Source organism: Natrix helvetica (assembly GCF_964273705.1).
Source record: "Natrix helvetica genome assembly, chromosome: 1".
Lineage (NCBI taxonomy): Eukaryota > Metazoa > Chordata > Lepidosauria > Squamata > Natricidae > Natrix > Natrix helvetica.
The window spans coordinates 198446154-198462661 of record NC_138548.1 but is presented as its reverse complement, the minus strand read 5'-3'; the positions used below and the strand labels follow the sequence as shown (position 1 = coordinate 198462661).

The 16508-nt window shown below is 41.1% G+C and overlaps 1 protein-coding gene across 1 annotated transcript; it reads left to right on the top strand.

Moving 5' to 3' along the window:
- The first annotated feature begins 1226 nt into the window (after positions 1-1226).
- Positions 1227-16338, top strand: ANGPTL6 (angiopoietin like 6). Its single transcript, XM_081936307.1, has 6 exons — positions 1227-1458; positions 8800-9442; positions 11345-11531; positions 12617-12807; positions 13471-13741; positions 15754-16338. Exons 2-6 carry the CDS (start codon positions 8867-8869, stop codon positions 15945-15947), a joined length of 1419 nt encoding a protein of 472 aa, XP_081792433.1. The 5' UTR covers positions 1227-1458; positions 8800-8866; the 3' UTR covers positions 15948-16338.
- Positions 16339-16508: the final 170 nt, after the last annotated feature.

Here is a 16508-nt window from a genome sequence, read left to right as displayed (position 1 = left end):
AAAGTTAAAATGTTTGGATACAGGTTTCCCAGAGCTGCAAAAAGAAAACCAAGCTCACTTAACCCCAAGACCCCAGTATAATTTGCCCAAGAAATTATGCTCAAGAGAGAAATAAAGTCTGAGATTCAAAATGAATTCACAGATTTGCCCAACCCCAGGATCCTTCCCAGTTAAAACACTACCAAATTAAACATGAATAGGAGGGAAGGAAACCTAATGAATGCCAAAGGAGTTACCGTGGGCACATATTGGTTCCCACTGAGAACTGCAGTGCTAAAGACTTGCTTCATTTTTTCCATGGAAATAAATCTGGACATTTAGAGAATGCAAAATTTAAGGTAGGGATTTACAAGAAAATCGGTGGGGGCAAATTTGGACGCTTCATTCCTAGCAGTTCCATGTTAGGAAGAAATGAAGTCTGATAGACTCACTTCCTTGCTTAAAAAGAAAAGACTGCAAAAATATATCAACTGATTGGAAAAACTCTTGAGGGTATTTAAATGCAAAATAACGGTAAATGGAAGACATCTCTCAGGGGACCCACAACGGAGAATGCAAGTCCAATTTACCTTCCCAAATTGTCTGTTTAATGTTTCCATTGGAAATTGTTTCTGATAAAGATTGAAACAGAGCAAATTTTACTTGATATGTATATTCCTGCCTTAGATGAGTTTACCTGAGCATGATTTCTAGTTTCCCTTGTTGCCTTCTTTCCTTCTCTCTGACATTTGTATTCTAGATGATGTGCTCTTCATCTCCCAAATAGAATAGATGCCTAGGTGTGCACAAATGTATAGTTACTAACATTTGAGTCTTTGACTTACCATTCATTCAACAGCCAGTTGGAATTATCAAGGCATCAAGTGGTGGTTATGACCCTCCTTTGAAATTCCCTGCCTGGACCGGCACTTTTTGCACACTTTACTTCATGACCGCATCAATGGAAAGTCTGAGCACAATCACCGTTGTACCTTAAGAAATAAATACCGTATACTTCACCTGTAGCTAAAGACCCAGTGGCTGTATTTACACAACGTGCTCATTTGGTTACTTATGTGTGAGAGAGTGAAAAAGTTGTGAAAACCCAGCCCATTTGCCTGCTCCACAATTCAGAATATCACATGAATGCAGAAAAAGGGTTAATTCGACAAACTATCTGGAGAGCAACAAGGGGAAGGGAACACACTCCGTGCCTTTAATTCTTATTATAAACAGTCCTATGACTGCCTTAAGAGGAAGCTGGAAATCATATCCTGATGGTCTGCAGTGCGCAGCAGAAGGAATTTAACACTTTTTCCTGGCGCTGGCAGGACGCTTGATGTGAGAGACAGACGGGGTCTGCTGAGAGGTTGAAGTCTAGGATTAGGGGGTTCTTGTCATTGCTTCAGCAAAGAACATGGGTTAACACAACGAAAGAGCTGGATTATTGTTTTGGACGCGGAGGTGACCAGCATGCAGGTAAGACAGCGGGGCATTGAATAATAGACTGAGAGGACAAGTTACACAGAAGACCTTCTCCAGCAGTTTCAAAAAAAACCCTGCCAATTCTAATCTATATATAGAACAAGGTTATTAATGTGGGTTATTTTTTATTCCTTTTGGCTTTTGGTTTGGAGAAGCTTTGTGTAGAAGGAGCAGTGTGTCTATGCAGGAAATAATCTATTCTGTTTATAAGTATTGGTGGGTTGTGTGCATAGCTGTTTAATCTTCACGACAAAATGGAATTGAGTAACATGAAAATAATTAGTAGGAAATTAGCTTTCCATATCCAAACAATGCCCACGTAGACTTCCTTTCATGGCATTGCTCATATGAGGTTGTCTCATGTCACGTTGGTGGCAGACCAGGAGTGGGTTCCGGCAGAGACTACTGCCGGTTCGCTCAGAGACGCTTCGCATGCGTTTGATACACAATGCACACGCATGCGCAGTCAATTAAAATTGTTCTGCACATGCGCAAAAGCAAAAAACCAAGATGGCGGTGCCTCAGCGACGCCTATAGTGCGCCTATGGCAGCGCCGGGAGAACCGCTGCCGGTTCCAGCCACCCAGGCTGCCAAGCTACTACCAGTTTGTCCGAATCAGTCCGAACCAGTAGGAACCCACCACTGTGGCAGATTGGTGATAGCGTTGATTGCTTCTCCCCAGTCCTACATCCTACAGGCTCAATTCTCTGTTCAGAAGTAGGAATTCAAATGACAGTAAAATATTGAACCAATATCAACATTTCTACCTGAGCAAGGCAGTAATGCCCATGTGTAAAAGACAGTTTAAGGCAGGGACGTGCGGTCAGGAGAGGCAGGGGAGGCATAGCCTCACCGCACTCATCATGAAAAGAAAAAAAAGGGGTAAAGGGAAAAGGCGCTGAGAAGCCTCGGGGAATGGGACCACGTGTGCAGGAGGGAGGTGCAGGAGGCTCCTCTAGCCTCAGCCTCCCTCCTGCACACGTGGTCCCATTCCCCACCTTCTGTCAGGTTCTGATGCTGGAGCTCATGTTTCCAGGGTGAATGCGCATGTGCGAGCGGCTCCCTTCCTCACACTGAGCAACGCCGGGTTTACGGGAAGTTGCTCACGAAAGCAGAAAGTGCGACGGACTTTTCAGACCGGCAGCTACCGTTTCCCTGCCAGCTCGCTCGCGAAAGGACCCTGGAAACCGAGTCATGGTGGGCGCCTTGTTAAGAATTGCGCTGCTGAAAGAGACAGAGAGAAAAAGCAGGTGTATTTTTTTTACAATTATTATTTTGTGATACGATATTGAACGTAGCGCTTAGAAAGCCATGGCTGATTCCAAGAAAACTAAGCGGGGTCAGATTTGATTAATCTTCAGTTAGGATGGGGACCCAGGAAATCCTAGGCAGGGAATGGGACCACATGTGCAGGAGGGAGGCTGAGGCAGCCTCAGCCTCCTGCACACATGGTCCCATTCCCCGCCTTCTTGATGACGTCACCAGCCTCACCAGCCATAAACCTCACCGCACGTCACTGGTTTAAGGGATACAGACTGAGAAACCATCTTTCAGGAAAGGTCAAAGGGGAGAGAGAGTCAGGAATCTGACCTTCTCAATGGCAGACCATTCACTGGGGAATTCTACCTACTTACCCATCCATCCTAATTGCGTATCGGTGAAGTTATGTTGCTCTTTCTGGAAGATCTCAAGACATTTCCTTCAGGGATTCAGGGCTGAAGATGCAAGTTAAATGGATGCAGCCAATCCAAGGAGGACTATCGTGTGGTTTAGAGGCCAATACAATGGGTTTTATTTTGATGGTTTGAATCTTTGTTTTAGATGGTCTTTATTTTATCTAGAGGTACCGAGATGCCTAAGAAGAGGCAGTATATAAGTTATTGCAGTGGTTGTCCACCTGTGATCTGCAGACCCCTGGGGGAGCTGTGATGTCATCACAGGGGGTCTGCAAAGGGGTGTGTGGTGAAGAAAAGGTTGAGAACCACTAAGTTATTAGACAGCATAAAAATCTATGGGATTCCTAGAGTTGAAAACAATTTGCTAGTACAATAATTAAATGAAATAAATTTCCCCTGAGTAGCAATTGTGGGTCTCTTTAGAGTTTGGCCAGTTCATTTTATAAATATATAAAAGAGAATATCTCACATGCATAATGGAAGGCAGATATACATAATAAATTATTATTATTATCTGTTCATAACAATGTGAAGTCACAGCTGCCAATTCTTTAGCTAATATTCATCAAATTCTTTCCAAGAACCTAAGATGTTGTAATGCATCAGCATAGTATCCGTGCAAAATCTAAGAGTATAATATAATCTTTTACAATTGATAGATGGACATTTTTTTGATGCGCAAATAATAAAGATTGCCCTCAACTTATGACCACAACTGAGTCCAAAATTTACGCTGCTAAGTGAGAAACTTGTTAAGTGAGCTTTCCCCCCTTTTATGACTTTTCTTGAAACATTTGTTAGATGGATCGCTGCATTTGTTAAATTAGTAACATGGTTGTTAAGAGAATCTGGTCTCCCCCTTGACTTTGCTTGCCAGAAAGTGGCCAAAGGTGATCACTTGATGCTGGGACCCTGCAACCGTCATAAATATGAGTCAGTTTCCAATTGTTGGAATTTTGATCACGTGATCATGGGAATGCTGCAATGGTCATACATGTGAAAAATGGTCGTGATCACGGTTTCTTCAGTGCTGTAACTTTGAATGTTCACTAAGTGACCTGTTGTAAGTAGAGAACTACCCGTTCATTGCAGAAGTTAGCTAGACATTCAGACTGTATTTGGCAATTTTATCCACCTATCAAGTCCTTTCCAAGGACCTTGGATAGGCAGATTCTGTTGCTTGACGTTGCTAAGGGTCTTGTCACAGGATGTAAGCTGTTCCAGGGACCCTCACTTGCCATTGGCTGAGGGTGATTTTCTCAATGCAGATGGTATTCAAGTGGTGCTCCAGGAGTTTTGGGATTCCACCCCAGGCGCCTGTTACTATTGGTACAATCATTTTATTTGCAGGTCTTTGAAGTTTGCTATTTTCCTTCATATTTTTTTCCTTTATATTCTGTTATCTCCAGATACTATCCACTATGCAGACTTCATTGTCATAATGATGATGATGGGTTTTTTTTAAATAAAAAGATTTTGCACTGAACCTTATTTAAGATGATGTTGAGTCACAACATACTGTAATTAGTTTTCCATTGCCTTTTTCATAGGGTTGAGAGAAAATGGTTGGCCCCAAAAGTAGTTGGATTCATGCCTAAGGCAAACTAAATCAAAAAGCCTCTTAGGTTCAAACCCACTGCCTTTAACCGTATTAGTAGACTGTCTTTTGTTTAAGATGTACCTTTACTTAAAGTCGTCCCATGTAAAATCTTGGAAGGAGAAGGAAAAATTCAGTTCCAAGAAAACGATACTCTGTATGTGCTTTACAGGAATAATGTGACTTTTTAAAATGCGTTCTCATTATCAATATGCACTCTGTAGCAGGAGTGAAATTCAGTAGGTACTGACAGGTTCTGGAGAACTTCTGGCTGGCCCCAGAGTGGGCTGGGAATGGAGATTTTGCAGTATCCTTCCCCTGCCATGACCACCAAGTCATGCCAACAGAACCCGTAGTGAAAAAAAAAAAAGAATTTCACCACTGCTCTTTAGGGTTGCACAAGCACCCTCTTCTGTTTTTTGATAAGCAAAATCTGATTATTTTAATACAACTTTGTTTCATTTCAAATTTGTGGGGTCCTTGGTGCTCTCTGAGCTTGGTTGGTTTTTTGCAGATGTTTCATTAACAAACTAGGTAACATCATGAGTTCTAGTAGGGAGTGGGGTTTGCTCTCATTTTATATATGGTACCTACGTACATACATACATACAAATCCCAGTAAGGGTATGGCTAGCTGATGAGAGCTAATTAGCTCGAAATAGATCTATACTAGTCTCCCTTTATTTATTTATCAGTACAAATACAACACAAATATAAAAAGGCAACATTAAAAATAAAAATATGGTTTTCTGCCTGCATGGTCTTCTGTGATGCAGCCGAAGGACAGAAAGAGGGAGTAGTGACCTTCCTCCCATATTTAGGCATACCAGGGGTTGTAACACACATACATACATACATACATACATACATACATACATACATACATACATACATATGCAGATACAACCCAAAGTTCAATCCAACAAATATTCTCTTCTATCAATTCAAATTTATTATAGCACTAAAGCCAGATTAATGCAATTTTATTTACATTCCTCGGAAATACATACAACTGCACTTAGTAATTATTTCTCTCAATTAAGTATGTTTAGGACTACAGCTTTGGTTGACCTATGGGTGAAACAAGGTGAGATTTGAGATTGTAATGTTTTGATTTCCAGCCTTACTATGCTTTTCTTAAGTTCCACGTTAAAGCTGCTTTTAATGCACTACATAGTGCAGGGGTGTCCAAACTTGGCAACTTTAAGACTTGTGGACTTCAACTCCCAGAATTCTCCAGCCAGCTTAATGCATAGTGCATACTTAATGCTGTGTTTTTTTCTGGATTTTGTTAAAATCATAGATGTATCATACAGTGTATCAAAACAAAGAATGTATTAAATTTCAATTCTCAGATTTTCATTCAAGTTGAGGTTAGGAATTTGGAAACATGGAGGCAGCTGGTTGAGATAGCTCATGTCAAAGGCAGAAGAAAAGATTGTCTAGAGCAACATTTCTTAAATTTCTTCTCTCAGGACTCCTTCCCACTTTTAAAAATTATGGAAGATCCCAAAAGAGCTTTTGATTGTGTGGCTTACATTTATTGATATTTACCATATTAAAAGTTAAAATTCACACATTCACTACCACTAGTGCTCCTCACATTCGCTTGATGGGATTTTAATGTTTATTATTTTTCAATGTAGGCTAGCAGATAATTTTGATTTCTCAGACCTCTGAGAATCCCCTGAGAGATCCTAGGACCACATTTCAAGAAAAAACTGCCAAATGGTGTAATATTAAATGCATCTTCCACTTTAATGTATACATTATCTTAATGTATAAGATAATGTTTCCCTGCAAATACTATCAAATGAATGCCAACTGATTACTGGCATTCTGATTATTGAATGCTAACTGATTAGAGATAAGAGGTGTATTAGGGAAAGGGCCGGAATTCGATGCTTTTGCTCCTGTGCTGCAATCTTGAAAGAGGAGGAGAAAAAAAATCCTTCTCTGATATTTGATGGAAGAATATTGGTCAATGGCACCAATTGAGCAATTTTCCTCTAAGCAAGTACAGGTAGTCCTCGACTTACGACCACAATTGATTTCAGTTGCTAAACAAGACAGTTGCTAAGGGAGTTTTGCCCCATTTTTTTTTGCCACAGTTGTTAAGTGAATCTGGCTTCCCCCATTCACTTTGCTTGCCAAGAACCAACTAGAAAGGTTACAAATGGTGTTCATATGACCTCAGGACAATGCAGCGGTCATAAAAACATGCCAGTTGGCACGGGCGGTAAGTATGAAAAACATCATAAGTCACTTATTTCAGTGCTGTTGTAACTTTGAACAGTCACTAAATGAATGGTTGTAAGTCAAGGACTATCTATATGGGTTTCAAAAAAAGTATCATCCTCAAGGCCACTTAAGAAAGACATGTTAAAAATATGTTTCAGACATAAACTTAATAGTGATCAGTCCCTTTCCAACTGATGTTTAAAAAAACTGAAGGTGATATGCATTAAATGTAGATACATATTTTTAGCTCTTATTGTGCAATGCCTGGCTAATTAAATGTGGCTTAGAAAGCAGGTGCATGGGATTACAGCTGTAACTGGCTTGTATCTGATCTCTTGCAAGGCATATCTTAGGAAAACATAGAATGAAACAAAATTATTTGGCAAATGGGAGATTCCCACTGGTCCTTATGTGTTAATAATTACCCGCTCTCTTAGCTAGGCTTGCAAAGACCTTATGTTCTTTTAGTCTTTTATGTTCAAACTAAAAATTTAATACCTACAAGGACTTCCCGAGTTTTGCAAGAATCTCATGTCCTTTTAGTCCATTCAGACTTACTTCTGAGTAACTCTCTACTAAGTAACTACGTAACTAACTGAAGTAAGAGCACCAGTGTGCCTACCGTCCCTATTCTAATATTCCCTTGTATTCGTATACATTTCATGTATTCATAATCATGATTATACTTATATCTGTTATCCAATTCATGCTTGATGAAATAAATAAATAAAATAAAATAAAATAAACTTTATGCTTGCTGACAGAGACTGGAAGACGGTGTAATTATTCCCTTAACCGATTTGTCTGAAAGTAGCCATGTTGGCTGGTTCCAGCTCTCCCACTGCTAACAATAAATGCCCGCAGCTATTTTAATCTCTTCTTCTACTCTTGAAAGCCAGCATGAGAACAGGGACAGGGAGAAGGGGCGGGGGTTAAAGAAACTGTGATGAAATCCAGATGGAACTGCCCAAGAGGCCTGGGAGTGGAACTCTGTTTATACAGGAACTAGAAGCCTCATCTCTCCGGGGTTTATCTCTTGCTCTCCTTCCTTCTCAAACCCCATTGCAATGTTAATCCAAACCTAAACTGGTGACATGCCAATTGTGAAGTTTGTAAGATGGGAACACCCTGGTTTCTGTCTTTATTGCTTCTCACTCACAGAAGAGAGATGTCTGAGAAATTGAGCCATCTCACATGTGAGACTTATAATATCTTATTATTTTGTTTTCAGTTGGCTCCAAATACTGACATGCAAAGTGGAGTTTTCTCAGGGGGGGGGGACTTCAAAAATTTTAGCAACGGGTTCTCTGCCCGGTTGCTGGGTGTGCATGGGCATGGTGGGCGTGACCTAATCGGCCTCCTCCACGATGGCGGGAGGCCTGTTTTTTGCCATACCCGGACTCTAGAGGCTTTCTTTGAGCCTCCGGGAGGGCAAAAACAGTCTCCGGAAGGGCGAAAACAGCTTTTTAGAGCCTCTGGGAGGCCCATTTTTTTGCCCTCCCCAAGCCTCCGTGCAAGTCCTGCACTTACCTGGCATCCAAAACAGGCCTCGTGGAGACTCTTGGGAGGGGAGAGTGGGCCCAGCCAGGAGTGGGATTTGGGGGTTTGCCGAACCGGGCAGAATCTTTGCTAGAGGGTCGCCCAAACCCAGGCGAACCTAGAAGAGCCCTCTCCTGAGTTTTCTCCTCTCATGAGTTATGACAACAAAAAAGCCCAAGGGAAGGCCCAATGCAAGCTTTGTATCATTTGTGTAAGCAAGTGGCTTTATTGTGCATTCTTTGCTGCTATTGGATTTGAAGCTGTTCATCCTCTGTTTTATAGGTCTTCTGAAAGGAGGACTTGTTTCCGATCCACCCTGCTGACGGCTTTTGCCTCTTTTCCCACAAATATGGAGCCTCGGTCCTCAGTGTTGGTGCTGCTGTTACTGAGCCTGGCCAGGCCAATTCTCTCAGGTCCTGAACCAATCACTGGACCAAGATGTACCTACACCTTCATCTTGCCCCAGCAGAAGTTCACGGGAGCAGTGTGCTGGAGCAGTGTACGTCCTCCCCCTGAACCTCCAGGTCCCAATCGTAGTGAGGTGGAAGAGCTCCATGTCCAGCTGAGCCGGCAGAAGGCCCAAATGGATGAACTACGGCGACTGGTGGAGGTGGATGGGGCTATGGTGACCGAGGTCAAGGCATTACGTAAGGAAAGCCGCAATGTGAATGCCCGGGTGACCCAGCTCTATACTCAGCTGCTTCACGAGATCCTTCAACGACGAGAACGACCAGTGCAGACCTCTCAGCTTGAATGGCGTGTAGCCAATGCTTCTGCTGAGGCCGCACGGGTGGCGGCCAGTTATCGTCAACTGGAGGGGAAGTACAATGCTTTGGCAGTCCTTGTCAACAATCAGAGTGCCCTCATCAGCCGCCTAGAGAGAGAGTGCCAGCAAGGAAGAGCAGGCAGGGAGATGCCCCCACAGGTACTGGTCAGAGGCAACTGGGACTTAGGAACCAGAGAGAGGATAAGAGAGGGTAGGCAGGGTAGAAAGAAGCACGGTTTCAGGATTAATAGGATAATAGTAGCTGATTTTTTTTCCTTCTGAAACTGGAATTTTCTAAAATCATACTTTCTCCGTGAAAAATTAGCAAATCCATAAAATTGCATCGTTTCAGTCCTGATGTCAGCAAAATCCATTAGGGGTTAACAACAGATCTATTTTAACCTTGATCAAAAAAATCAACTTTATAATTCTTCCTTTTACTTTTAACAATCTTGAACTTTAGTCCTGTTATTCGAATCTTGAATCTTATTTATTTATTTGTTTGTTTGTTTGTCTCTTTTCAGAAAACTTCTCCATAGCTTTAATAAGCCTCTTTTGTAAAACCAATATAGGAAAATTGTCTAGGTCACTCTCCTGGTTTGTTATTTGTTTATCCTTTTTAATTATTACCAGCTGGTTTCTTTTGTATGTTCAGTATAACATCTTTCTCCATGTCATTAATGTAACATGTCATTTTAAAATGCAATTTCAAATCAGTCTCAATCATGTCAGATAGCACTTTTTAAAAACAGTCTATGTATAAAGGCAGACAATCTTAAAATTAACTCCTTTAACTGTGATCTTAGTTCTTTGTGGCTCCCTCTACTATATCATTTCTAAAGTTTTATTATGTTGTTTGTATGTGAATTAAAAAAAAACAGTATTTCCCCAGGAGAAGAATTTTTATCATTAATTTCAAAATCCTATTTCAAATTCATCTGGACCCCTGATCTGTTTGTAACTTTCCAAAATCAAAAAGGCTGCTCAGAGGAGTTTTTTCTACTCAACTGATTGGAGGGATTGAAGAAGATAAAAGGAAAGACATGTCAGATCCAAGGCAGAAATCCTTCTCTGGATTGACAGAGAATGGACGTTGGCCAGCATATGATTTGCCCTTTCCTTATTTCCTGAACAATTCAAAATAACTGTGTGGAGATTTCTGTTAAAATAACATTATTGCCTGCAAGCAGTACATACAGTTAGAGAAAACTTAAGACTATGATACTCGATTCTCCCTGCAATTTAAAAACCATGTGGCAGCATTACTGGAAGCAAACACTGAAATGGAGATAGCTAAATGTAAATTCTGCTTCCAGAGCTAGGCTGGGGGAGACTAAACAAATTGGTGCCATTAGCCTTGATATGTTTTCTTAATAAATTACCCCCACCCAAAAACCCAAAGAAGTTGTTACACTATGTTATCCATCAACTCCTATGAACCCACAGGAAACCTGTGTGACAGTAATCATAGGGTGAAAGCCGATGTGATTTGCACCACCCACATTTTCAGCATTCCAAGTTAATCTGTTTTCAGACCACCAGCGTGGGATGAGCAAAAGACTTATCCCTCCACGCTTCAGATCTAGCATCTTGCTTTCATTTTAATCATCTACTTAAATATTGTTTAGAAACAAATATGCACAGCTATTCTACGGGGGCATAATGCTCTTCAAAAGCACTGCTGTATGGTTGGGGGACCTTTTGGTTTCTTCACAAACTAGCCTTCGCCAATTTCATGCTTTCCAAATGTGTTTTGGAGAGCACCAGACAAAGGAAGGATGGACTTCTATACATGTATTGTAGCCCCACCTTCCCCCACAAATCGAAAAGATTTGGGTTGCTCTCTGTAACTGGTTGTGTCATAGGCAGCCAACAGCAAGTCTGCCTTATCCAACTCTACTATTGTATTGTATTGTATTATTGTATTATCCATGAGTCATCCATTTCCCCCAAAAAATCAGCATTGGAAGAGTTTTAGAATTCAGATTAGATGATCTAAATTGGATGTTGCTCCTTGAGGATATGATTGTTGGGATGTGATTGCTCCTCCTCTTCACACAGCCACCTTTGGCACCAGTGGTACCACACAACCCTGCAAGCACCTCCAATGAAAGCAGAGCCCACTTTGACACCATCAATGATATCCAGCGAGACCAGACAGCATCTGCTCAGCACTGGTCTGACAAGGCTCCCTCTCCACTGGATAACACTCCTCTTCTCCCTGCTATTGGGCCCACCAAATCTACAGGTGAGGGAGAATACAACTGCCAAAAAACACAGCTAAAGTTGTGCTTAGCAGCCTGTTGCCATGAGGGGAAGTGACCAGGTCCTAGGTAACCCAAATGGGGAGGTAATGCTATTCCTAAAAAGGATAGTGCAGTGTTCCTTTATTTCCTCTCCACCCACCAGTGAAAGAAATCTGAGTTATATTTCTATATGATATTGGTATGATGATTTATGTTTCATTTTCTGTAGGGCTCAGCTATGCAGTTACTCCACCCATAATTTGAAGTAAAACAGTCCAGGAACAGTTTAATGTTACTTATCTGTGTGGAATACAGATTAACATGTAACACGTAGAATTCTTGGGATGTTCATGCAGACAAAGCATAGACATTCCAAGTGTTCTTTATCTTGTAAACAATTTGCCACTTTTCTCTGCAGTGCCTTATCCCCTGGCCCAAAATATAAACAGCAAGTGCTTCATGCTATTCCTAGTATACTTTTAGACTGCCAACTAAGGGATGTTCCATTCCACAGATGTATTAGTTTGGTTTTGAAAGTTGAAGTAGACTTATAAACCCCTATGAATAGCTTATTATAGTTTAGAAGAAGTATTCATACTCTCAATGCAGAGTGTTGGCTTTATAGACTCTCCCCACCCAATACTGTTCACCCTTACTTATTCATGGGACCTCCTGCTTCTTCCACAAAGCATCTGTTGACCAGAACCAAATAAAAATAAAAAAAAGATTGCAGTCTACATTGAAACTACGTCCCATCCTTTTCATCTTGGAGATCTAAGCCCTTGATCTGATGTTCTAGCTTGGCTAAGCATCAAACAGTATTTGCTAAGAGAAACCAATGATTTGTGGGTAGGCTTTCAAAACTGACAAGGACCTAACTGCCAGAGCATGGCTTCCTAGTATATAGGAGGCCCTTAGTGCAGGGGAGACTGAGTCTTTCTATGGAAAATGCGGTTTATGGTTAAAGGCATGCCTGCCACAAAGCAAAATATCAACAGTGGTTCTTTAGACCAAAATGTAGTGTTTTTCTAGAAGCCACAACAGCATCAGTCACTTTGGAATAAGCTTTATTTTGTTTCCTGTGCAGGGCCTTGGTCTGACTGTCAAGCAGCTCAACAGGATGGCCAATCCAGTGGCATCATCATGCTACAACCAGCTCATGCCCAGGGTATCATCCAGGTCTGGTGTGACCAGGAATATGATGGAGGTGGTTGGACAGTCATTCAGCGGCGGCAGGATGGATCCGTCAATTTCTTTACCACTTGGCAGCATTACAAGGTTGGAGGGTGTGGCTCCTGGTGCCCCCACAAAGAGAGGAGCTGTGAAGTGGAAGGATACCCAAATTGTGGGTACAGTTAGGTGGAGAGAATCGCAGGATGCATGCTTACTTGAAGTTAGCATTAGAGAACCGAAGTCACACAGCAGGGCTGAGGATGAAGAGCTATACATGATGAAGCTAGGAGGCAGGTTCATAAACTGAACTTCAGTGGATGGCTATAGATAGCAATCATGAACCTCAAAGCAGAAGACTCAAGCATATGTACTTTGGGACCTGGTTAGCATTATAGAAAAATGGTTATAAATTTATATTTATCTTCGGTGAGAAGGAATTGGGTTATCCAAGCTAGGATTGTTTGTACTTTAGTTCTTGAGAAAGCCTTAATGAATGGATTCTTCCATAATGTTAAGCTATCATGGTACACAAAACACATTTAAGCCAAAGATACACATTTTGCCTTAGTAGCATACCAGGGACATAGGGATGTTCTCTTAAGCATCCTGATGGTTCCAGAAATGCCAGATGATCTGGATATTGACCTGGCATTGTATGAGTGCATGTTCTGTGAATGAAATTCCTAATTTCCCACTACAGATGTACTCCAGAGAGAGTCATCTGCCTTAATGGCACTTTGCTAATCATTTGCTTGCCGTTTTTCTTAGAATGGTTTTGGAAACCTGGAAGGAGAGCACTGGCTGGGCCTGGAATCCATTCATTTGCTGACTCACCAGGGCTCATACATGCTGCGTATATTAATGGAAGACTGGAGTGGGCGACAGGCACAGGCTGAATACAATACCTTTGCTCTGGAGCCCGAGAGTGATTTCTATCGGCTACAGCTGGGAAAATATCAAGGCAGTGCTGGAGACTCTCTCTCCTGGCACAATGGCCGACAGTTCAGCACTCTTGATCATGACCATGATGCTTACTCAGGTAAGAGGGCATAATTGCTGACAGAAACTGCTGGAAGGACGCATCAAAAACTGAGCAGGAAAGACTATTCATAAAAAATAGTTTGGTGTAATGTTTAAGGAGGTGGACTTGAAACCAGAAGGCTTAGGTTACAATCTTCCAATAGCCAGGAAATCTGGCTTGGTGACTTGGGCCAGTTATTCTTTCTCAGCCCAAATCACCTGAGTGTTATTGTTGTGGGGAAAATAGGGGAAGGGGGCCTTATGGATGTCACCATGAATTGTATAGAGAAGAGTTTATACTCATTGTATTTGAATCCCTTTCATTCTCCTTGGAGCTCAGGTTGATGATGAGTTTCCTCATGAAAACTGCGAGGAAGGCTTCAGCTCAACATCAACCAGTTGGGCTGAGGCAGCTATTAGAACCTGCTGGCCAATGGGGCATCCCACTGGTTGCTTCCACATGATGGTAAAGCAGGAGAAAGCTATTGTGATGGGATGCGGAGGCAGAACTATACCATCTAAAATCATCAATATAAATTTTTGGCCAAAATATGGAACTCACTTCACATTGATTCCTAAGCTAAATCAACATGTGCAGATCATAAGGATGGAGTATTGTGAAAGGTGATTGTTCTGTCTCTGAAGAGAATGGTTAAAGGGTTAGCTTTGTTTTTCCAAAATGACACATTAAGTGTATGTGGATGTGTTTTTCATATCTTTAATTCAAAAAAGCCCAGATTGTTAAAATGTAGTAAGAAATGAAACTGGTCCCAAGACCATGATTACATTTATAGTCAAATTTCAGCCAGTTTAAAATATTTTGACCTATAAAATCCATATGTTGTCTTATGTACATCAAGGAGACTTGGAGGCTTCTATTCTCCTGCAAAATGCATTATTATTAGAGATATGCTGCCTCAGCAGAAACTTTCATTTTTAGGAGACAAAACTTTTTTTATTTATTTCTGGAAAATCAAAGATTTCCAGGTAGAAGACTCAAAAGGCCCCATGCAAATAATTGTCTTTTCCTCTTGAAGACTTTATGTTGTAATTTATCTGAACCATATAGAAAAATTTGAGAGGGAAAGAAATAGCAAGCCAGCACAAACTGGGTTTTCCACTTGCCTAGACAGAATTTTCTATTTGAGGCAGAATGGCTGCAAAATAAAATCCTTGTCTGTTTTATGATTTAGCAGCTGACGTGTATTCTGGCCCAAGGCATATCATATTAGCTTCAGTCAGGTCAATTGGTTTTATTTATGTCTTTGAAAGACAGTGTTGGCTCTTATTTTCCATTTTGTTGTGGAGGGGGGAGAGCAAGAATTGTGCTACATAAAAGAATACTGTCTAGAATGTGCAGTTCACAAGACATTAAGGGAGAACTTAGATGGGAAGCAAATTAATATTTCTGCAGCAGTAAACTTGCTTAATTCTGCCTCAGATTTCTAGAAGGGAGCCTGGACACTTAAAGGATTTCACTTTTGATTATTTTTCTCTGTCTCATTTGTCTTCACCTATTGCAAAGTTGGTTCTAACTCTTTCTCCCTCCCCGCCTTCCAATAATTGGAAGTTATGTTCACTCCAAATGCTGCTTGATGCACAAAGCAAAACTAGAAACACACTGCACCGCAGGTAGGATCCTACCGGTTTAGCAACTGCTTACTAAAGATAAGCATGGATAGAAGCCTTTGAAGGTCTTAAGAAATTGTGAGCACCCTTTCCCTGCCAAGGAAGGGCAATATTTTCTCTAATTTTTTTAGAGATTGCATTACATGCTAACACTAGATTGGGCTGAAGCCAGTGGAAGGCAGGGCCAAGAATCAGTTATTCCCTCCTTCCCTCCCTAACATTGCTGGATTTGCTTGATATTTGAATGTGTTATCTTCAAAAGTCATTTCAATTAGGCCAAGGCACATCAATTAAGTTCTATGTGACACAGTGGCTTCCCAGTTTTGCTCTAAGTTACCAAAAATTTATGGCATCTTAATTCATGGTTTGATCTCCCCCCCCCCCCCTATTCTTTCTGCCTAGGGAACTGTGCCCATTACCAGAAAGGTGGCTGGTGGTACAATATGTGTGCCCATTCCAATCTCAATGGCATCTGGTACAAGGGCGGTCACTACCGAAGCCGTTATCAGGATGGAGTCTACTGGGCAGAGTTTCGTGGTGGTGCCTACTCCATCCGTAAGGTGGTAATGATGATCCGGTCTGCACAAGGCAGCTAAGCTCCATTCTTATCCGCTGAAAAGATGACAAAGCAGACCAAAATCCAGATGGATGTACTTTACAAAAGAATTCACTGAACTCTGGAAACACACTGTGCTTTTTAATTAACTGACCTCAGGAGAAACATCTTTAACTGTCTATGCAATACACTGATTGGCTGAGAGCCTTGTACTTCACAGATTCTTGCGTCTCAGCCATTTTGCAGCTTTCGTAAAAAGTATTGCTTTTATCTTTCATCAAAAGAAGAAAGTGCCAAAGATATCTCAAGTAGTAACTTTAAACCATTTAAAAGTCCTTGAAATCTGACAAAAAAAGAAAGAAAAAGTATATTGAGACACCGTGTGGCAGAAAACAATATTCTACAGTAGTAAAAGAATCATATTTGAAAAATATTTTTGGCTTTTTCCTGATATAGTTCTTGTCATCCACCTTTGAATTGATTAAAAAATGATACTTGGAAAGTGTCAGGGTAAAGGAAAAATATTTTCATCACCAGAACAAGAAAAGACAACTTAGATCTGACTTACACACAAGGTAGAGTGGAAAAGGTACGGCACGAA